This window comes from Schistocerca americana, chromosome 9, assembly GCF_021461395.2.
Source record: "Schistocerca americana isolate TAMUIC-IGC-003095 chromosome 9, iqSchAmer2.1, whole genome shotgun sequence".
Classification (NCBI taxonomy): Eukaryota; Metazoa; Arthropoda; class Insecta; order Orthoptera; family Acrididae; genus Schistocerca; species Schistocerca americana.
In genome coordinates this window covers 146,398,265-146,423,127 of record NC_060127.1, presented here as the reverse complement: position 1 = coordinate 146,423,127, position 24,863 = coordinate 146,398,265, and the positions used below count along the sequence as shown (strand labels likewise).

Below are 24,863 nucleotides of genomic sequence, written 5' to 3'. Positions count from 1 at the left end.
CATTTCCCTTTATGCCCTTAATGCTACTATTTGTCTGCTAGGAAAAGACTTTGTGGATTAACCTCAACTTTTCCTGTGTCCAGCATCCAATATTACTCAGACATTACTCTAAATGGATAACCCTGCAAACCTCATTTCCAATTAATGCTCCAATGTTTTCCTTTTAGAAAAAGGATTCTATTTTGCATTCTATTGTATGTCAGTTCAGTTCAAAGTTTATTGTAGTAGTTCACTGTAATATTATGCATAGCTGCAACTACTAATCAGCTACTTTTCTTTGTTTTCCAAAGACCTAGAATAATTCAAATAAATGCTAACTCTCTTCTGTATTTTTGTTATGGGTCCGTAAAATGATCAGACACATTGCTTTTATCCATTTGGTTCCTTTATGCAGCTGCCACAACTGCTCCGATTGTTGGTGAACTTCCTTGTTCGTTGGGAGCTATAATTGCACAGTAGAAGCCCTAAACTATGTGGTCTTTTGTTCACCAGATTATTCTGTGTGCAAGACACAAAATATAAGCAAAAATTCTCTTAAAAACACTAGTGAGTTTTTCATTCTAACTCCGTTCACAGCTACTTTTGGTACCAAAATGAAGATGTGGTTTTATAAGCCTCAGAGTATGGTATCCTAACATAACACTACATTTGAGGGAAACCATATTGTTCCACTGTAAACAGTTAGAACTCAAAATGAAAAAAAATGACACAATGCTTAGAAAACACTTGTATGTTGCTCTGTTAGTGATGTCTTGAAATTTCATATATTTGTGTCTGCATTTTCACTCTGTGTATGTCGTTTATATGCTATTACTCATACTGGGGTTGTGATCAGGATAGAAGCAAAACTGTGGGCCCCAGCCCATTATAGTTAAAAATATATTAGCTGATACATAACTTTAGTCCGGTCTTTGTAGTATAAGTGGTGAGTGTGTAACAATGGATGTAATTTGTCAAAAAAATTGTCATTGATGTAAGTGTACATTAAACTATGGATTGATACCTAAGAAGTTGAGATTATCTTTGCCTTGACTTCATGATTACATATGTATTATCATCTTTGGGAATCAGTAATGTACACTACTGGCCATTTAAATTGCTACACCACGAAGATGACCTGCTACAGACGTGAAATTTAACCGACAGGAAGAAGATGCTGTGATATGCAAATGATTAGCTTCTCAGAGCATTCACAAAAGGTTGGCGCCGGTGGCAACACCTACAAAGTGCTAACATGAGGAAAGATTCCAAACGATTTCTCATACACAAACAGCAGTTGACCGGCGTTGCCTGGTGAAACGTTGTTGTGATGCCTCGTGTAAGGAGGAGAAATGGGTACCACCACGTTTCCGAGTTTCATAAAGATCGGATTGTAGCCTATCGCCATTGCGGTTTATCGTATCACGACATCGCTGCTCGCATTGGTCGAGATCCAATGACTGTTAGCAGAAAATGGAATCGGTGGGTTCAGGAGGGTAATACGGAACACAGTGCAGGATCCCAACGGCCTCGTATCACTAGCAGTGGAGATGACAGGCATCTTATCCGCATGGCTGTAACGGATTGTGCAGCCAGTCTCGATCCCTGAGTCAACAGATGGGGACATTTGCAAGACAACAGCCATTTGCAAGAACAGTTCTAAGACGTTTGCAGCAGGATGGACTATCAGCTCAGAGACCATGGCTGTGGTTACCCTTGACACTGCATCACAGACAGGAGTGCCTGCAATGGTGTACTCAACGAAGAACCTGGGTGCAACAATGGCAAAATGTCATTTTTGCAGATGAATCCAGGTGCTGTTTACAGCATCATGATGGTCACATCCGTGTTTGGTGACATCGCGGTGAACGCACATTGGAAGCGTGTATTCGTCATCGCCATACTGGCGTATCACCTGGTGTGATGGTATGGGGTGCCGTTGGTTACACGTCTCAGTCACCTCTTGTTCGCATTGACGGCACTTTTAACAGTGGATGTTACATTTCAGATGTGTTACGACCCATGGCTCTACCTTTCATTCGATCCCTGCGAAACCCTACATTTCAGCAGGATAATGCATGACCACATGTTGCAGGTCCTGTATGGGCCTTTCTGGATACAGAAAATGTTCGACTGCTGCCCTGACCAGCACATTCTCCAGATCTCTCACCAATTGAAAACGTCTAGTCAATGGTGGCCGAGCAACTGGCTCGTCACAATACGCCAGTCACTACTCTTGATGAACTGTGGTATCGTGTTGAAGTTGCATGGGCAGCTGTACCTGTACACGCCAGCCAAGCTCTGTTTGACTCAATGCCCAGGCGTATCAAGGCCATTATTACGGCCAGAGGTGGTTGTTTGACTCAGTGTCCAGGCGTATCAAGGCCATTATTACGGCCAGAGGTGGTTGGTATGGGTACTGATTTCTCAGGATCTATGCACCCAAATTGCCTGAAAATGTAATCACATGTCAGTTCTAGTGTAATATACTTGTTCAATGAATACCCTTTTATCATTTGCATTTCTTCTTGGTGTAGAAATTTTAATGGCCAGTAGTGTACTTGAAAATGGGCTTATAACCTGAAATCTAGGTTGTGCTATAACATTAATAATAAATTGTGGAACAAGGCTAAAAACAGTGTTTGTTTAGTTAATGTCAAAGATTTGTTAACTGATGTCAATGTTGATGACAACACACAGAAAATAAAATGCCACATACTCACATGAAAGTATTCACAGCTTCATGTTAGGTGAAATATAAAATTATTGTTGTCAAATGGCAAAACCATGAGTCTTCCAGTAAATGGGTAGCTTTACTCTCAAGGTACACAGATCACAGTAGTAAATTTCTTAATTGTGTACCTAAGTGACATGTGCTCTGTCCAACTCTTATTTTTACTATTCTACATAACTAGTTCAGTGATAGCATAAAAATCAAATCAAATCAGATACAGTTTGTAGACACTGAATTTATTATACTTTAGGTTAATAAAAAAATTTCTCTATGTTGTCAAAAGTTCATCCTCAACACATGAGCATCCACACAATTTTGTAACTTCACTAAAGTTAGCCATTGCTTTTCATAAAAAAGCTAGCTTGAGCTTATAATTAATATCTTTCACACTCTGATGTGCAGCTTCACATGCCATGCTCACCTGCAACTCACTCTCCAGGCTCCCCAAGACTAAACTGCCTTGTAGCAAATTGGCAGGCACAAAAACGCCCATATAATGGGATGGTGGAGCGTCCCTGAGCCATCTGTGAGCTTCGGACTGGCAGAGATAAATGAGGGCAAGATTCTGTATGTAGGAACTATATAGATCTCTGTACCATTAAAAAGTGAATTTTAATGGGTTTCTAAACATTTACATCCAACAGAACTGCCAAAAACACATATTTTGTGACATAATTGAAGGGGATAAAAAGTCAGTTTGTCAAACTGGCACGTAAAAATTTGTTCACACTAGTAACAGACTGACAGCCTTATTCAGCATGGAAACCACTGACTATAACTTTGATGTGAGTGCAGTTTATTTATTTATTTATTTACTTTTTCTTTTTTTATTTCTAGCCAGTCGTTGTGAAATACTACAATGAAAGCATTGTTCTAGTCCTCAGGATTTATCCTCGATTGCATATGTTAACATATAGATAATATGTTGTTAGTAAAAGCTCTAAAATGGAAGGGTACAATTATTTGGAAGAATGATTTTTATGTAAACATTTTTGTGGGGAAACTGGTCTACATTCAGTCTCAAACCTAAGATACTTTGAAGAATCAGATTTAAGGGAAAGAGCCTCAAGTACCAGATGCTGAATAATTTGCATAAATTGCCATATAGTTTGGTCCATTTAGGGTGCTCCTAGCTGTAGTAAAAAGTACACTGGCCAGAAGAGCTTACATCTATTTGTATGCACGTATTTTGCAAGACATTATAGCATATCTGCCAAAAGGTACCATGTTGGTTTCTTTTTCTGTTCCACTCATAAATGGAGTGAGGAAAGACTGTCTCTGTGCTTCCATGTGAGCCATGATTTCACTTATTTTACCTTCACCGTCCTTGTGCAAGAAGTTTGTTGGTGTTAGTGGGAGTGTCCTGTAGTTCCTCACAAATGCCAGTTCTCTAAACTTTCTCAATAGTGTTTTGGGAAAAGAAAATGTTTTTCCCTCTAGGGATTACCATTAGAGTTCACAGATCATTTACATAATATTTGTATGTTGATATAACCTAACGGCAACAAATTTAGCAGCACAGCTCTGAATTGCTTCAATATCTTTCACCCCATGCTGTGAATTCCAAACTGTCGAGCAGTACTTGGGAACAGGTCGCACCCATCTTCTGTATATGGTCTCATCTATAGATGAGTTATACTTTTTAGAATTCCCCCAATATACTGAAGTAGACAACTCTCCTTGCCTACAGTCAACCTTGTGTGTTCATTCTATTTCATGTTGTTGCATTGTAATATTATGCCTAGACGTTTAATTGCCATGACTGAGTCAGGCAGCATATCACTAATACTGTATTCAACCATTACAGGACTTATTTCCCTACTTGTCTGTGTTAACTAATAATTTTTCACATTTAGAGCAGGCTGCCACTCATTCACACCAAATATAAATTCTTTCCAAGTCATCTTGCACCCTCCTACAGTTACTCAACAGTGGCACTTTCCCATATACTACAATATTACCAGTGAACAGCCACAGACTGCTGCTCTCTCTATCTGTCAAATTGTTTATGTATACAGAGAAGAACAGTGATACCATCACACTTCCCATGGGCACTCCTAATGATACTTTTATCTCTGAACACTTGCCATCCTAGATGATGTACTGGGTTCTATTATGTAACAAATCTTCAAGACATTGATGCATACGAGAACCTATTATGTTGGTGTGAGCGTTTGTAAACAGAATGCAGTGTGGCAGATGATCTTTTCTGCTACTCATTACATATATATGCAGCAACAGACTCTCCAGAAGCTGAAATGAGATTAATCAGGACAATGAATTGGAAAGCCATGGTGCAATAAGATGACAGAAATGTGGAAGTTGGAGTTAAAATTGCTTTTTTTATGTTTTAGGGAATATCAGACTTAACTGGTATGACCACATGGTGACAAAAAGTAATACCAGAACAACATAGTAGTACTTCTGTGGAGAAGCAAAACGAAGAAAACTGAGGTGGTGATGACTGGAATCTGTGAAGTCAGAGTTTGAGAGAGGAAGCCAGAGGTGGGAAGACATACAAAAGAAAGTAATGTGCATTGTCAGCAGAAAATGGCAAGTGCTGGTGTGCAAATGTGGGGAAATGGGAGTTACTGTAGGTGGTGGTCATTTTTGTGGTGTCGGTGGTGGTAAATGTTTCTGACTTTGGTGATGTTGTATAAGAGTGATAAATAATGTGGAAGGCCTTTGATCTTATCATAGCTTTTAAATTTTCAACATGAATGCTAATGTGAACTTTCTGGTTTTCCTGGTCACTGGAGATTTTGATCATACAGCCAAGTGTTGGTAATTTCAGGTGTTTGTAAGATTTGCATGTATGAATGTGTTTGTTTTCCTGTATCTGAGGAAGGACTTTGCCCCATACCTTAAACTACTTTTAAAGGTACTTTAAATATGCCAGTCTGGCTCTCAGTGCCTTTTCTACATGGTAAGTAGCACTCTATTGTATTTCATTGTAATTATTCCATCTTGAATTTTCCATTGTTTAATTTCTTGTACTGATATCTTGGCTTTGTACTCTTCAGCCAAATATATAATTCATTGCTAAGTGTGTACTGTCTGGGCTGTTATGGGTCCTATAGGCCAATGTATATCAGAATGTCCAGCTTATACTAGGCCATATGGTATTCTGCAGCAACAAATTTTGATTGATATTGGTGACTGTAATGCTGTGTGGCAGCAGCTACAGTAGTGTTGCCCACAGTTAGGCTCAGCTGACTGGGATATTAGATTTGATACATTGATTTCAGCAAATAACATGAACTGCAGAAACTGCAATACATAATGTATGGAGTAAAGGTAATAATTCACACACACACACACACACACACACACACACACACACACACACACACACACACAAAGAAAGAGAGAGAGAGAGAGAGAGAGAGAGAGAGAGAGAGACTTGCATTGCCCAGCATACTAGAGCCAGGAAATGTACTGATCACACACTTTTGCTTGGCCTCTGGGTGATAGGTGGAATTTGGCTGACTTTGTGCCGCTCCAGAATGTTTACGCTTGCTGATATCTAGTTACACTACAGTATTGTCTCATAACAGTAAGTAGGCATTATGTATATAGTGTGCAACACGTGTGCTCACATTTTATAGAGTCACTGGAGGAGGATTCCTCCAAAAACTAGAAAAACTAGCAAATTTTTCAATCTCCTCCATGTGGCCTACCTATGACTCGGCTGCTATTTGGCGAGTTGTTGCCTTTAATCATTAAATTTTTTATATTTCATGAAAGACTCTCCTACCATATTTACAATGTCAGCACATTTATTCATTATTTTATACAATATAGGGCCAGTCTAGCAATGGCCTATCTATACACAAAACGAAGTCCAAGAGCCTAGTTCTGTGGACCGATGCCACTGCAGCAGATTAGTGCTCCCTTTTGACAGCACAACAGCCATATATTACATGGGGAGGGAGGGGGGGGTGTCAGCTTACAGTGGTTTAGAACTTCCAAGACTGTGGGGGCCTGGTCAGTACATTGGTAACATCACTGCCTTCTGTGTTGCCAGCTGGCAGTATAACTGTAAGTGGATTAGTGCAGGACCAAAATTTTATTAATAAGGGATGATAGCATGTGGCCACTAGTATTTTACACCTATAGGTAAATAGACACACTGAAAATTGTTTGGACAAAATCAGAATGCTGTATCTGGAACTCTGCTTGTGAGTGTAATTTTATCCTACCAGTCGTGTTTCCAACTTGTATTATTAATCTTTTTTTATTGTGGTTATGGAAACTAATGTAAAAATGAACTAAATGTTTTTGACTCGTTGCATATCGATGCGTTAACACGCAGAACTGGATCTACGGAATATGTATTTCAATAAAAATAAATTAATTAATTAACCACTAGCACACAGCAACCCCTTTCATGCTAATGACACTGACACTGCAATGCAACATGGACTCCTCGAGATGCCTAAACCAATGGCAGCTGTCCCAGTCCTTGTTTGCCCAACTGCCATTTGACATTTACGGGGACTAGTTGGTGCTGGATCTGAGGTGTACGGATCTCTCTTGATAGTGTCCTAGAACTGTTGAATAGGTTTGGTATCAGGTGACGTGGGCTGTTACAGTGCCCGCAGTTTGTCTCTCAGGCCATCCTAACACAATATGCAAGTGAAGTATTGGTGCATCGTCTTGCCAATGGTATAGGTCACCTGCAGGATGATACAGGCAAGCTAATACACACATTAGGACAGTAGGTTACTCTATTGTTTGCCAATGAGACACAGTGAGGTGTGAATCGGTGTCTCCATTTTATCCTGTATATGCATCTATCATGCAAAAATACCTCCATCACATCCCCAAATTATGACACTGAATGAAGTGGGCACAGTGATAAGACGTGAACTTGCATTTGGTAAGACAGTGGTTTGAATCCTTGTCTGACTATGTTGATTTAGGTTTCCCCATTTAAATCTTCACAAAGAATCAATATTCAAATCAAGCTGCAGGTGCATAAAATTCGTATAACAAGCGACACCAGTACAACATGTGCAGTTGATACAGAAAGGGAGTTACACTCATACTTTTCTTTATTTTTGTAATTTCGAAGTACAGGGTTTTTTGTTCGATTAGCAAGATGCAAAATTCATCCATCTCAATTTATTTTTTGTAGCACAACACTCTACATTCATAACAACATATTGACCTACTCCGACTAAAACTAAACAATAAGGAAGCTGTGTGGTCTGCATCATAAGAGTATAAATAATCTTTGAACAGTCATTCAAAATATTACATTATCGTGAAATCTTTTAGTTAGTTGTCGTATACAAAAACAATCTTACAAAAGTGCTTGTGTGGTAAATTATTTAGCATTTCCATCTATAGTTAATAAAGTTATAATTTTTAGTGAAAAAAGGACAGATTGCTACTCACCTAAAGATGACACATTGAGTTGGAGACAGGCACAATGAAAAGACCGTTACACATTGAGGTTTCAGCCAAAGTCTTCTTGAGGAAAGAAAACACATACACACATTCACTTAAGCAAGCACACCAGACACATACGTGACTGCTTATCATGAGGTTGTTGCCCATGGCAGTTAACTCTCATTTGAGGTAGTGGTGGACTCTGGGACTGGAGCATTGCACACGCAAGCACCTGTGTGGCTGTTATCAAATGAGCTGGTTTCGTGCATCTTGTGTATAGTGTACTCAGTTATCATAGTGATGGGCAATTGTAATGTCTGGCAATGCCAAATCCATGTGGCTTGCTGAACTGTTGCTGTGGCATAAAAAGTAGTTGCTCTATTCAACAAAGCAGCTATATCTAGTTACTGCTATCAACATATCATCTCGGTTTTAAGGGATGCGGCCAACATCCATCCATGATTTTAAAGTAGGTTTAAGGGAGAATTAGCCAGAATAAATTTCATCTGTGCAAGTACAGCCTTTTTCTTGGAATGGAGATATAAAAAAGACTGTCATGCTTTGCTTTAGCTTTATTCTGTTATGTCATACGATATATTTTGGGGTAATTCAACAAACCAAAAGGTTTTACAATGCAATAAATGTAAACCTAAGTCAAAGAATTGGATATATAACCTGTGATTCTCAGTACATTTATTCCTTAATGAAGTTTGTTGTAAGTAATTCACATTCCTTTAACCGAACTATCTTCTTTCCAGGCAAGCTCAACCAGAAAAAAGACTGTCAATAATAATAATGATTATTACACAAACATTTTTTTGAGATCTGTCAGTCAGGGAATTTGAACTGTCGGCAGTACTTCATGGGGTTAATATTTATGACAGTGATCACAGACGAAATATAGAAGGAAACAGGCAGTCAGTAAGGGAGATGGGAGGAATAAAAAAATAAAAAATAAATGCTGTAATACAGGATATCCAAGGAAGAGTTGGACATCCCATCTCTGGTACAGTTGTTCAAAAGTATATGGTGCTTGTTGAAGACTGAGACACATGACAGTCACACTAAAACATTTTGCTAACGAATAACTGGAGCACAGATAACACAAACTTAAAAAGTTGTTTGCAAATACTTTTCTGTTCATGTCTGAGTATCTTTTTGAATAAAGCTACCTTATGACATCTAGGAGGTGGTATACAGTTACATGTTAAGAGTATCATTGTGTACTAGTTTTATCTCTGTGATTCATGAGCGTGATGAAAACATTAAAAGTAGATGGCATTTTTTAAATGATGATGTTTGAAACTATACACCTGTGGTGCATTCCTCCAGCTCTTTCTTTAATGTGTCAGACATTGCTGTCCTTGCAAATTTCAGTGTCACTTTTTTTACCATTATGCTTGCATGTGGTATATGCATAATCTGAAAAGTGTGTGTGATGAAACACACCATGTAATGTGAATTGTATAAGAAAAGTCAACATGTAATAATATTCTTTTGTTCTCCCCAAGTCTCGCTGGCTTTTCTTTGTGACATAACACTGCTGATGGAAACTCTGTAATATATGCTGCCTAATGTAAGTGTTTTGCCTTTTCACTGGCACAGGAGTGTGAGAATTCCCTAACTTCAAGTGCATCGAGCCAGTGCCTGAACCAGCTGGGATCGATTCTGGGCCCGAATGTCCTACGTGCTATGGTACAGCAACTGAATCCCAGGTGAGAGGAGCATATCTCATGTTTGCAAAAACAGCATTCATGCACTGGGTGATTTAAGAGATCATGCAGAAATAAAAGTAACTAATGGTGGAATTCAAGTACAGTTTCCTACGGACATGACTTGTGGAGCAGGGCCAAAAATTTTGTTTATTGATGTTGTCTGACAGATGAAAGTGCATTTCGTCACCTAGGCAATAGACTGGTGTCAGCTGCAACAGCTTCCATGATAAACACACACTGCAGCTGGCCCAATCACATTCACTAATTTCCTGCACACTCACTGTTTCGTACAAAAGGATGTTCATATCTGTGTGTAAAATTCTCCTTACAGTACTGTCTGAGAGTCCCAAAGCAACTGCACACCAAAGATAGAGGCATATTTAACTGCACGGATGTTCTCTGGCATTTGACAGAGCACTGCAAGCACACTCCCAATCTGCATGGCATCCATGCAGCTATTTTGTGTGTGTGTGTGTGTGTGTGTGTGTGTGTGTGTGTGTGTGTGTGTGTGTGTGTGTGTGTGTGTGTGTGAGAGAGAGAGAGAATGTGCACAAATGCACGTCGCATACTTTGGCAATGGTTGCTGATGTTGCCTTGCCTAATGACAGCCGAATGAGCGTTTGTACGTGTCTATGCAGATGTTACATACTCGCATTCAGCTGCACACAGGCTGCAAATTTGCTGTGTGAGCATGTGGCACATATTTTTGCTTAGGACCAGATTTGTTTAAAATTTATTTGAATAATGAATACAGATAAAAGTTATTATTTGTTATTCATGAATAACAAATATTATTTGAAATATTATTCACTCACACACATAAAAACATATATCCAGCATCTGTTAAAATAAGGTGTTATGGACGATAGATAAATTTTAAATCCAATGACATTTATTGTTCCAATTCTTTGTTATTTATTAAACAAATATTGTTTTTGTTGTATTTATATTAGTTATTATAAGAACATTTTTTTAAATATCTCATCGAAAACTTTGTTTTTTGAAAATTTGACATTATGACACTAAAGAAAATGCATTCTACATATGCAGAGAGGAAATCTGCGCATTATATTTCCCGAAGCTATCTTTATTTCATGCTAAAGATGTATGATTTTCAACTCACAATGTTCTTCAGCAAAAATTAGGAAATAATCACTTCTATTGTAGTTTCTGGCAAGTAATTCATTGTGATTCCATGTCAGCTTCACTTCCCAAATCACATTCAAAATATAATTTTCTTTTTATGTCACAAAATTATTTGAAACTTCTGACCCCATTTTGGCTATTATGTGTCTGTAATTTGTTGTAAGCCTCCCTTGGTCATGGACAGCAATACAGGTGAATTGTAAGTTTTTAAATTGTGGATAAGGATATTACTGCAATAATTCCAGTTGATGTAGAGAAACAAAAAAGTCTTCCAATCATCTTTTGTCACTTCCTTGATAAAAAAAAAAGTTGCCAGTGTTTTGCAATATTATGAAGTCTCTTCTATTCTCAAATCCAGTCTCTCTACCAAAATTATTGAATCTTGAAACTCTGAGTGAATGCGTGGATGCACATCAGACCAAAAAACTATTCCATATTCTAGCTGAAAACTTACTCAGAGTAAATCCTAAAATGCTTCTGGATGGCTTTGGATGCCCAGCAGCATTCAATAAATGTTCTAGGAGTTCTTTAAATGTAAAGTATGCTGATGTTAGTTATTAGCAACCAAGGACTTCTTCTAGTCACTTATTTTGTAGCACTATAAACACAAATGAATTGCTTAATTATTTTATCAAGACACCCGTATGCAACATGGTCATCAATCTTGGTACAGTGGAGGGAAGTGCTGCACTTAAAGAATTTCTGTTGCGTGCATTCTCATCTTTGGCTTCTTAATGAAGATTTTTTCTTCATGTTAGTGGGGGAGGGTGTCCAAGTGCAGAGTAAGCTGAATTGGGCTTTGTTGGTTATTTAACTGCTACTTGCCATTTTTCTCATTGCTAGAGATATAAGAAGCTATAAGTAATGAAAATACAGTGGCATTCTACATTGTTTGTTCTTTAAGCTATAAATAATTTATTTATGAATAAATTTGTTTGAATGAGGTATTTTTTGGAATAATTATCCAGACCGAAATTTATTCAAATAATGCTCATCTATGCTTACCATTACGCCTTGTGGTTTCTGCCTCCTTCCATTTATTATCAACTGTAAGGAGTCTTATTAGTTTATTTGCTCGATTTACTCAAAAGAGCATATGGTGTAAATGTACTGAAGCTTTTTTTTTTTAATTATAAAGAAAACTGAGAATTACAATCTGTTGTCATGCTGTGCAAAATAAATCCTTTCCATTTGTTCTGCCCAAAATATGTATCCAAGCCAGTGTGATTTTTGCAGCAGACTGAATGCAAGCATTACTTTATCAGTTATTCTTTCATACCAATTTGCAGTTCCACAGCTAAATCAATTACCTTCAGTAACATTCAATATTCAGTTATCACTTTGATTTTCAATGGAGAAAAGAACAGCAATAAAGTGTGAAATCCATTGTTTCATTACAACGGTACACTGTACACTACCAATATCATTAACTATGTGATGCTTTGGGGTAACTTCACGAGTTGTTAAATGCACTGAAGATGACTATATAACAGTCAAACTCTAGATCTGCTAGAATAAAACAATGGATTTTTCAATCAACTAATGTTCTCTTCTCCGTTGTCTCTATTCAATGATCGCTGATCACAAGGGTATCATACAGATTCCAATCTGATTTCTTTAATTTTCATTATACACAATTATACTCAGTTGCTGTAGTAATACTTGGTGGATCTCAGTTATATAGCATACACTTTCTCCATACAAAGCATGTAAAATTGACAGCTAAAAGTAATTCTAACTCTAAATGCATTCCAATGCTTGCTAGGCTCATTAGTGCTGCTACATTGTAACAAAGCTGTATAGACTCCATCTTTCCTTATCTGTGTGGCAGGACCTCTCACCCATTACCAAGTACTCAGAAGGTGCACACTGTGTGGTACTGAGTGAGGAAACCACCGACCATATGCATCCACATGCACATCTGCGTGGCAGGACCTCTCACCCATTACCAAGTACTCAGAAGGTGCCTACTGCGTGGTACTGAGTGAAGAAACCACCGACCATATGCATCCACATGTGCAGAGTGAGTGACGGGTAGTGAGCGCTGTGCACGCTGTTCTGCCACACAGATGCAGTATTCTAGTGTTTGGACACTATGAGGCCCTACAGAGCAGCTTCATTTTAACACTCACATGCTGTTTTCTCAAATTAATGACCCGTACCAGAATGGTTTCCCTATCTGGAACTATTGCATCTTGACCTAGCCTAAAGTGTTTATGAAATAAATGCTGTGTTGTGGCCACACTCAACACTTTTTTAAGGAAGTCTCAGTCATGAAATCGTGATATTCTCCACTCCAGACCATGCTATTGAGTGACTAGTCGTGACGATGTGGTGCACATGTTCTCCAAGGCCTTGTCATGAACAGCTGCGTCATAGCAATGTATGTGACGTAAGTGTCAAACTCTGCATTGAATTTGCCAGTGTCATTTTGTATTGTAGTGTTATTTACATTTAAAATGTGGGAGCTGCATCATGTAGAGCAATTTATGAATTGGGGATCTGTAGTCAAGAACAAAATTCTGCACTAGGATATGCCAGGGCGTGGCAAAAATAATATGCCATATGTTCTGCAAGTAAAAAAATGTTTGTTCCTCCAGACATATTTATTTAGGACAATTAAAGAGAACTTCTTTTACAGCATATTTTGATATCTTAGTTATTTTGCTACATATTTGACATTCAATTTTAAATATTTGTTTTAGTGCTCCACAGGCTTTCCTATGCCCTCTGTGTGCATACTCGGTTGCTGCCAAGTCAGTAACATCCTCTTTCAGTTTGCTTCCTGCCCAAAAATCCTTCACTTTGGGAAAAAGATGGCAATTACATGGTGCCAAGGCTCAAGATTGACAGGAAACCAGCTGTTGTGAAGACAAGGGGAGACAAAGGTAAAATGGGTGTTGTTAGAGAGAGTAGGAGGTCAAAGGTAGTACATTGGTAGAACATAGTGAGAACTAAAGATGGATTAATAGGAAGAGAATTGAGAAGGAGAATGAATAGTGTGATTAATGAGGAGGAGGAAAGTGGAAGAGGACATGGGGAAAACAGTTGGAATAAGAGAGGGTGGGAGGAGAGGTGATGTAAATAAATGTAAAAAGAAATAGAGATCCAGTATAAAAGGAGGAGGGCATGGTAAATCCAATATGGTGGAAGGGTGCAAGGTTATGCAAGAGAGCCAGTTTACAGCTATGCAGTTCAGGTAAACTATGTGGTCCTAAAATAAATAATGCTCCAACATTTTTAAAGCTGTTAGTATACTTGGGAAAACATACTTTTAGGTGCTTCCAATTTTTTGTTTCTTTTGTACATATGTGAAGTCATGAGCAATTCTGACAGGTGGCAGACACATAGTTAACCATCAAAATGGGTCTGCACAAGAAACTCATTTCTAGCAATTTGCTGTAATTGAATTGTTGGTTGCAGAAAAAGAAACTGTAGTGAACATTGTTAATCATTTGTGTGTAGTGCATTGTAATGATGCAGTTGATACAAGTAAGTTCCACAAATGCTTACAACAGAACACAAGATTCAAAGAAAAATCATTTCATCTGAACTATTGGAGCAGTTTGTACCAATGGAGAAGCTTCCTATTGTGGATTGTTGCAGGTCACAAAACCTGGAGGCATAACTGGAAACAAAATGGCAGTCACTGAAGTGACAGCAACACAATCACCAAAAAAGAACCAATTTGATGCAGCTCCCTCTGATAGTTTTTTGGGATACTGATTGTGTCATCTCTTGGATGTGTTGCCAAAAAGGTTAACCATTAATTCAGAGGCATATGTGAAGACTCGGAACAAGCTAAAGGACCATTCCTGGCTTGTTCAGTCTGACAAGAATTCAAAAGAATTCTTACTTCAACACAACAGTGCCCTGCCATACACAAGATTCAGAACCGGAGAACACATTGTCAAATTGGTTGGACATCAATGTATCATCTGCCCTATAGTCAACACCTGGCACACTTAGAGATCCAACTGTTCAGCCCGTTTAAGAATTCTGTACATGGAAAACACTTTGAAGATGATGAGAGCATAATTTGTACAGTGAAATCATGGCTATGAGCACAGGACAAAAGCATTTACCAATGAGAAATACATGCTGTTGTACAATGCTGATGTAAGGCCATAGAACATAATGAAAACTATGTGGAAAAATCATAAATGTAAACTAAATGTTAACTGACATTGTGACAAAATTCTAATTTTGTAGGATTCATATGTTTCGAGAAAAAAAGTTGTGGGGCATTTTTTTGTTGAACAGCCCTTGTGTAAAGCCATTTAGAAGAAATATATCAGTGACCTGTATAATAATCTGTCTGAGATAGCCCTATACATAATTGGTTGTTATTATACCTTAGAGAAGTTGGTTGCAGTGGCTGCCTCTGAGTGTCGATATATGTTGTGACTTCAGAAAATTAAGCTACACGTATTGTCGCGCTCTGAGATCATTGCTCAGAAACACAGCTGTATACCTAGACAGGAGTACATGTCACGGTTTCCTGTAGACAAAGTTCTGCTGCAGTGTAGATGATATGTGCATCATAGTGTCGGGATGAAATGGCTTGACAATTGGAAGTGTACTCCAAAGTTGAAATCCATCGGACAATACGATCCTTGCGGGCCAATCCTCAAAACTAAACCCAGATTTGCCATGAAATTCTGGCAGTATAAGGGCGAAATGCAATGTCACATACACCCTTAGTGAAATGGTACCAACGATTTGACCAAAGTAGTACAGATATTATTTTATGACTATAGGCTGAAGCAGCGATTGAAAATTTGTACCAAGGCTGGGAATCGAACCAAGGTCTCCTGCTTACAAGACAGGTGCATTAGCCACTAAGCCACCTTGACAAAGTCGTTCACACAACTGCATGGATTATCCTGGCATGCTACCCTCCTCAGTCCAAATTCTCACTGCTCCCCAGTCTACCTTAAATTCCCCCTTACATATGAACAGAGTTGTCGAGGCTCTTCCTGTTCTGGAATAGCACCTCACCATTAAATGTAAATGGGGGATCCAGCCTGAAACCCAGGTAGAGGTACTTACACAAATTATATTACACAATTTCAATATTATGAAAAGGAAAGTTGCTGCTTACCATATAGAGAGATGCTGAGCCGCAGATAGGTACAACAAAAAGACTGTCACAAAATAAGCTTTCGGCCAACAAGGCCTTTGTGGAAAATAGACAACACACACGCATACGCGCGCGCGCGCACGCACACACACACACATGCGTACATGCACAAAAATGCGACTGCAGCCTCTGGCAGCTCAAGCCACACTGCGAGCAACAGCAGCAGAGTGGTAACTATGTGGGGGTAAGGAGGGGGCTGAGGTGGGGAGGGGGAGGGATAGCAGGGTAGGGGTGCGGGCAGTGAAGTGCTACTGGGGACTGCACAAGGACGAGGTGGAGAGAGGGTAGAGCAGCTAGGTGCAGTCAGGGGGTTAGTTGGAGTGCAGGGGAGAGGTCGGAGGGAGGGTGGAACAGAAAAGGAGAGAAGTAAAAAGACTGGGTGCTTTCGTGGAATGAGGGCTGTGTAGTGCTGGAATGGGCGAGACAAATAACTAACGAAGGTAGAGGCCTGGGGTTATGGGAATGTAGGACATATTACAGGTAGAGTTCCCATCTGTGCAATTCAAAAAAGCTGGTGTTGGTGGAAAGGATCCATATGGCACAGGCTGTGATTGAAGTATGTGGTGTTGGGTAGCATGCTCAGCAGCAGGGTCATCCACTTGCTTCTTGGCCACAGTTCAGCAGTGGACATTCATGTGGACAGTCAGCTTGTTGGTTGTCATGCCCACATAGAATGCAGCACAGTGGTTGCGGCTTAGCTTGTAGATCACACGACTGGTTTCACCAGTAGCCCTACCTTTGATGGGATAGGTGATGTATGTGAGCGGACTGGAGTAGGAGGTGGTGGGAGGATGTATGGGACAGGTCTTGCACCTAGGTCTATTACAAGGATATGAGCCATGAGGTAAGGGGTTGGGAGCAGCAGTTGTGGAGGGATAGACAAATATATTGTGCAGGTTCAGTGGATGGCAGAAGACCACTGTGGGGGGGGGGGGGGGGGGGTTGGGAAGGATAGTAGGCAGGACATTTCTCATTTCAGGGCATGATGACAGGTAGTCTAAACCCTGGTGGAGAATGTCATTCAGTTGCTCCAATCCTGGGTGGTACTGAGTTTTGAGGGGAATGCATGTTGTTAGTAGGTTTAATATGTACAGAGGTACTGATGTAGCAATCATTGATGTGGAGTTCAACATCTGTGAAGGTGATTTGTTGGGTTGAGTAGGAACGGTTAAAGCAAATGGAGGAGAACCTGTTGAGGTTCTGGAGGAATGTGAGTAGTCTGTCCTCACCCTCAATCCAGATCGCAAAGATGTCATCAGTGAATCTGAACCAGGTGAGGGGTTTAGGATTCTGGGTGTTTAGGAAGGATTCGTCTAGATGGCCCATGAATAGGTTGGCGTAGGGTGGTGCCATGCGGATGCCCATTGCCATATCCCGGATTTGTTTGTAGGTAATGCCTTCAAAGGAGAACTAATTGTGGGTGAGGACATAGCTGGTCGTGGTGCCTAGCAAGGAGGTTGTAGGTTTGGAATCTGTTGGGCATTGGGAAAGATAGTGTTCAACAGTGGTAAGGCCATTTTCCATGAGCCAAGCATCAATGCAGGAACAGTATGTGGGTCTGGGTTCTGGCTAGGGATAAGGAAGCTTTTCTGTATTGATGCAGATGAAAGGAGCGGGAATCTATAGTGGTATAAATGCAAAAAAAATTACGCAAGTAATGTAGAATTATGTCCAAAAAAATTAGCAAAAATACATTCAAATATGTGATAAAAATCACAAAAAGGAAGACTCGGATGAAAAAGGGGGACACAAGATGAAACCTGAGAGAGCTGACAATAGTGATAGGCGAGTACTCGCTAAAATTGGCATGAAGTCACAATGAGATCAAAGAAAAGATACAAATAATGATAATAATAATAATAAAATGTTTATCTGTGGGCAGCAGGTCAGAGGGTGGACAAGTGTGAATAAGGGGGATAGCAGATGTGATTGGATGAGGTTAAATTAGTGGGAGCGAACCAGGATAGAATGGGGAAAGAGTGGGGGGTTGGGAGGGGTTCGTAGGATGAGATACAATATCATGTGGGAAATAACACACAAAAATATGGGAGAGTGATGTATGGAGAGCGATCAGTTTAAAGGTATAGGATTAATGATATTGGCAGGAGTAATGTGGGACATAACATGCTGCACCGACAATCAGCGTGGTGTTGTAGCTGCCTGTTGTGCGTGGCCAAAATGGTTGATACATTGTGGCTCATAAGTAGAATGTAGAGTGCAGTTTGTAAGACGACAAGAGAAATACAGGAATGGAGAGAAAGAAGGATGGACATTGAGTATAGTAATCTGTTAGAAAATAGTAACAAGGAAAACAGCACTGGGTTTGGATCAAAGAAAAGCCGTCAGGCAAGAATTCAACAATGGAAAATTCAGGATGGGATGTAACAACATTATGAAAAGGGAAGTTGCAACTCACCATATAGTAGAGATGCTGAGTCGCTGATAGGCACAACAAAAAGACTGCCATAATACAAGCTTTTGGCCAACAAGGCCTGTGTTGAAAATAGATCACACACACACACACACACACACACACACACACACACACACACACACACACACACGACTGCAGCCTCTGGCAACTGAAGCCACACTAGGAGCAACAGCAGCAGTACGTGGTGGGAGTGGTAACTGCGTGGGGGTAAGGAGGAGGCTGTGGCAGGGGGGGGGGGGGGGGATAGCAGTGGAGGGTGGGAGCAGTGAAGTGCTACTGGGGACTGCATGAGGGCAAGGTGGAGAGAGAGTAGGGCAGCTAGGTGCAGTCGGGAGATTAGATGGACTGCAGGGGAGAGGTTGGGAGGAGGGGGGGGAGCAGAAAAGGAGAGGAGGGAAAAGACTGGCTGTGTCAGTGAAGTGAGGGCTGTGTAGTACTGGAATGAGAACAGGGAAGGAGCTGGATTGATGAGACAAATGACAGGACATCCCTCATTCAGGGCACAATGAGAGGTAATCGAAACCCTGTCGGAGAATGTCATTCAGTTTCTCCATTCCTCGGTGGTACTGAGTTACAAGGGGAATGCCCCTCTGTGGCTGGAGAGTGAGACTTTGGCGGGTTGTGGGAGACTAGCAAGATAAGGCACGGGAGATTTGTTTTCATGCAAGTTTGGGAGGATGATTATGTTCTGTGAAGGCCTCAGTGAGACTGTCGGTATATTTTGAGAGGGACCACTTGTCACTGCAGATGTGATGACTGTAGGTGGCTAGGCTGCATGGAAGGGACTTCTTGGTATGAAATTGGTGGCAGCTGTTGAAGTGGAAATATTGCATGTTGTTAGCAGGTCTAATATGGACATAGGTACTGATGTAGCCATCTTTGAGGTGGAGGCAACATCTAGGAGGGTGGTTTGTTGAGTTCAGTTGGACCAGGTGAAGCAAACGGGGTAGAGGCTGTTGAGGTCCTGGAAGAGTGTGGACAGGGTGTCCTCACCCTCAATCCAGATCGCAAAGATGTCATCAGTGAATCTGAAGCAGGTAAGGGGTTTATGATTCTGGGTGTTTGGGAAGGATTCCTCTTGATGGCCCATGAATATTTTGGCATAGGATGTGATTGAATCTATCTAATAGTGAACCGCTGCACCATGGTGGCTTAGTGGCTAACACACCTGCCTAGTGAGCAGGAGACGCAGGTTCGATTTCCAGCCTTTGTACAAATTTTCACTCACCACTTCAATCTGTATACGTAAAATCACATCTGTATGAGACCAGTAAAAGTCTCTGGAACTATATGATTTCATTTGCAAAGCAGATGTTGATGGGTTGATGGTACTGATTGGGAAGTCCAGTACTTGCATCATGCAATTTCTATATTGTAACCAAGCTAAAAGAACATCTGGGAGAGAGGAAGAAAAGAACCAAAACAAATGCATATCTAAAGCATCCCATACATTGGCAATATATCACAGAAGATTGGAAATATTTTTAAAAACCGCAAAGTAAAAGTTGAGTTTTCTACAGAAAATAAACTACATAATATAGTGTAATCATGACCTATACTCAGACTTTGAATATACTAAGTAACATGCCAGGAATGCTCCTAGGACAAGCTGGCCAAAATTTCAACACCACATACAACAGAGTACCTTAAAACCTGCACATACAGGACACTCATTTGGAAAAGTAGAGCAAAGTGTCAAAGTACTCCACCGACTAAATAAATGGCATGAACTGGATTTGTTAGAACAACTAGAGATACATTCACATTACAGAAAATATGAAGACAAAAGTAGATGACCTGGACATCACCCAACAACCTCTTAGGAGAATTTCAGATTGATCTGTTGCCATCTCAAGGAAATCCCATAGAGAGATCCACAATGTAAAAGTGTTGAGAAGAGCAAATTTGGACCACTATCTCTCCAAAATAAAGCTGAGATTTCTGCCTAGGAACACTAAGAGAACCAAGTCACTAAAGCTTACTAAGTTTGATGTAGAAAAACCTTCAACTTGCAACCAATTTGCAGAGAAATTGGTATCACTGGAAAGTAGAGATTGGGATGAATTGAGGAAGAACATAGGGAAAGTTGCCACATAGACTGCACCATTACTGAAACAAAAGAAATGTGCCTGGTGGACAACTACCTGTGAGGAAGCAGTAATGCTGAGACAGCTGGCGTGGCTGAAGTGGAACTCACAGAAGGCTCAAGAGAACAGAGACAAGTTCATGGAACAATGAAAGTTAACTGTCAGAACCATGAGACAGGTAAAACAGAAGTTCACAAAAGACCAATTGACAGAACTGGATAACGACTTCAAGAAAAACAACACTAGGAATTTCTACAGCAGTTTTAAATGGAACCTAATCCACTACAGTCCACCTAGCCTCCATTTCACGTAGCCTACAATGATATAGACAACTGCCATCTCCCGGCCATGTACTTCGAGAATCTCCTGAACTGTGAATCACCTGTTACATTCTTTGATTACCAGGACAACACCAAGCATCCAAACTCACAACCACCGGCAAAAGAAGAAGAAATAGAAATTATCCAGTCCTTGGAAAACAACAAAGCATCAGGAGAAGACTTAACAGTGGCCAAACTACAGAAGCAGGCGGGAGACAAGACTGTAAGCAAGTTGCCAGAAATCCTAAAAAAAACATTTGGGACACTGAAACATTACCTAGTGACTGGACTTCTGCCTTAATTCATCCCTTACACAAGAAAGGGTACTTGACTAACGTCAATAATTATCGAGGAATCTCATTGGTACCTGTCACATAACAAGATTTTCTCCAAGGCCTTATTAAACAGAGCCAAACCTCAACTGGACCCATAGCTAGGGAAATACCACGCAGGTTTTAGAAAAGGGCGCTCTTGTACTGAACAAATACTGAGCCTGAAGTCAGAGCTACGACAAGTAAAAATGGATGGTAAGAAGTATGTCATCATCTTCGTTGACTTCAAAAAGGCATATGACTCAGTCGATAGACCTACTCTCAAGAACATCCTTCAAGAACTAGGGCTAGGTGACAAGACCCACAGCCTTAGCCAACACACTTTAAGCAACACCAGGTCATAAGGAAACCTCTCATAAAGTTTTGAAATCAAATCAAGAGTAAGACAGGGAGCTGGTCTGTCCCCTCTCCTCTTCAACTGTGCCCTGGAAAAGGTAATAAGAGAATGGCAGAAGGAGTTAGCTCGAGAGTGGATTCCAAATGGTATCTCTTTGGGACATAAGTGCAATGGGCTCAGTGTTGATTGCCTGGCATTTGCCAATGACCTAGCACTTCTACCAGATTCAGTAGAAACTTCAGTGGAACAACTCAATGTTCTCAGACAGCAAGCAGTAAAGGTTGGGCTTCATGTCTCACTTGAAAAAATGCAGTACATCATGAACATAGACAAATCTCCTAGTACACTGCATCTAAACCAGGGAGAGATCAAGAAAATCAACAGGTTTAAGTACTTGGGAGGATGGCTGGAACCCAATCTATCTGAAGGAACAGCACTGTCAACTCGAGTCAACAAACTAGAGCTGGCATACCAGCTGACCAAGAATACTTATGATAAAGAATGTCTCTCCCGTAACACTAAATTGAAGCACTACCAGACAGTCACCCATCCTGAAGTCTTACATGCTTCAGAATGTTTAGTACTCAATAGGAAGGGACTTACTGAAAAGCTTGAGATCCAGGAGAGAAAGATAATGAGGAAGATACTGGGGCCAGTCAAGGAAGGTGACAACTATAAAAGGTGACCCAACCAAGAGCTCTATGAGTACTGTGAAAGGATCACAGATGTAACTAGAAAAAGACGTCTAGAATTTTATGGACACGTTTACAGGATGTATCGTAACAGATTGACCAACCAGCTTCTCTGTTACTGGCAAAAGAGGAAGACCAAGTCACCATGTTTGATGGAAATGGAGAAAGATCTTCAGGAACTACGAATAACAGAAGGAAACTTGAAGGATTGGACAATATTCAGGAAGAAACTTAAACAAAAGAGGTTCCAGGACAGACTACCAAGAAAGAAGACTAGTGCCCTCTGGACACAGGAGAGGAAGGAACAACACAGCCAGAGGATGCATAACTACTGGGCAAACGTCAAAGCCCACTCCAAATGCAACAGTTGAATATCTTGGTCCTAAGTTGGCCTATACAAAATAATAATAAGAAGAAGAAGAAGAAGAAGAAAAAGAAGAAGAAGAAGAAGACAAAATACTAAATGAAAAACCTGAAAGTGAATCAGTGAATTTCTTGAGAATATACTTAAATGAAAAGAGTAACACACAGAAATAAGAATTATTGTAAAATAGATTTAATTGTAGCCTCTCCCCGATGTTATTCAATTTGTATATTCAGCAAGCAGTAAAGGAAACAATAGAAAAATTCAGAGTAGGTATTTAAATCCATGGAGAAGAAATAAAAACTTTGAGGTTCGCCAATGACATTGTAATTCTGTCAGAGACAGCAAAGGACTTGGAAGAGCAGTTGAACAGAATGGCTAGCATCTTCAAAGGAGGATGTAAGATGAACATCAACAAAAGTAAAACGAGGATAATGGAATGTAGTCGAATTAAGTCGGGTGATGCTGAGGGAATTAGATTAGGAAATGAGACACTTAAAGTAGTAAAGGAGTTCTGCTATTTGTGGAGCAAAATAACTGATGATGGTCGAAGTAGAGAGGATATAAAATGTAGACTGGCAATGGCAAGGAAAGCGTTTCTGAAGAACAGAAATTTGTTAACATCGAGTATAGATTTAAGTGTCAGGAAGTCTTTTCTGAAAGTATTTGTATGGAGTGTAGCCATGTATGGAAGTGAAACATGGACGATAAATAGTTTGGACAAGAAGAGAATAGAAGCTTTCGAAATGTGGTGCTACAGAAGAATGCTGAAGATTAGATGGGTAGATCACATAACTAATGAGGAAGTATTGAATAGGATTGGGGAGAAGAGGAGTTTGTGGCACAACTTGACCAGAAGAAGGGATCGGTTGGTAGGACATGTTCTGAGGCATCAAGGGATCACCAATTTAGTATTGGAGGGCAGCATGGAGGGTAAAAATCGTAGAGGGAGACCAAGAGATGGATACACTAAGCAGATTCAGAAGGATGTAGGTTGCAGTAGGTACTGGGAGATGAAGAAGCTTGGACAGGATAGAGTAGCATGGAGAGCTGCATCAAACCAGTCTCAGGACTGAAGACCACCACCACCACAACAACAACAACAACAACAGATTTAAGTAAATTATGATCCATATTATTGAGATAAATACCCTTCGAACAAAAGCATATCATACTCTCCAGGAGACCTATAACATTAAATCTTTGAAATATATCTAAAAACATCTTTCCATCTGTTTGTTTATGTAAGTTACTCTCGATGTATACTGTGCACTGACAGTTGTGTGTGATGTTTAACATGGGGTAGGCTCTGCACAAATGGACCATAAGAAAACAGTAAGTACAAGTTCTTCCAAATTTGGCCACTAACTACATATAAAAATCAATAAGTAACTAACTGTGATGTTTAAAGCTTTCCCGGCAGTTCTCCCGTGCTTTTGTGGAACAAGTAACTAAATGTTGGGAATTTTTTCTATATTGCTGTAAAGGCAAGAAAACAAAGCAGAACCTCACACGTTAAAAACATTACGTAAAAATAGCATAGTACAAAGAGGAAACACAATTGAAAATGGGAATCGTCTCTCAAAATATGTCATGTAAAATATAAATAAAATAAAATTGTGGCTGGTAGCAGAAAAGTTATTTATAAACAAACCCATTGTTCCCTCAGTCGCAGGCCTTCACAAAACAATTTATAATGGACAAAATCAAATTATTTGTATGGACACTGTGAAGTGGATCAATATTATTCATTCAGCAATGAAGAGACATGGATTGGAAAACTTAATGATAATGATAAATAACAATGAGAACAACATTGACAGCAACAACAATAATAATATTGTTATAGTTATAATAATTATAAAGATAATTTGTTAATGATATGTGACCACATTTACGTATGTTCCAGGTTTCTGCAACATCTAGATGCCAATGTATACATTGCTCCGTTTTAAGGCGGCAACAGACACGCTCGTTCCGCACTGACCTCTTTCTGTCCTATCTTCTGTGATATGTTGTGCTGTTGGTGTGCTGGTGCACACAGCCTCAGGTTTCCTGTGTCAACCGTGATGTAGTTACCTGTCTCAGAATTATAGTATTGGTGTTTTTCTAGTCATTATTAATGTGTGTGACAGTATGAAATAAGCTTTTATGAAAACAAGTGTTTTTCTTATAGTTGGTAA

General features: G+C 39.8%; 1 protein-coding gene across 1 annotated transcript in view; it reads left to right on the top strand.

The window, feature by feature from the left end:
- Positions 1–24,863, top strand: part of LOC124551038 — a 147,178-nt gene extending 122,315 nt beyond the window's left edge. The window contains exons 12-13 of the mRNA XM_047125900.1: positions 9,716–9,825; positions 24,590–24,863. Of these exons, the coding sequence (XP_046981856.1) occupies positions 9,716–9,825; positions 24,590–24,635 (156 nt within the window). The 3' untranslated portion in view covers positions 24,636–24,863. The remainder of the gene's footprint in view (positions 1–9,715; positions 9,826–24,589) is intronic.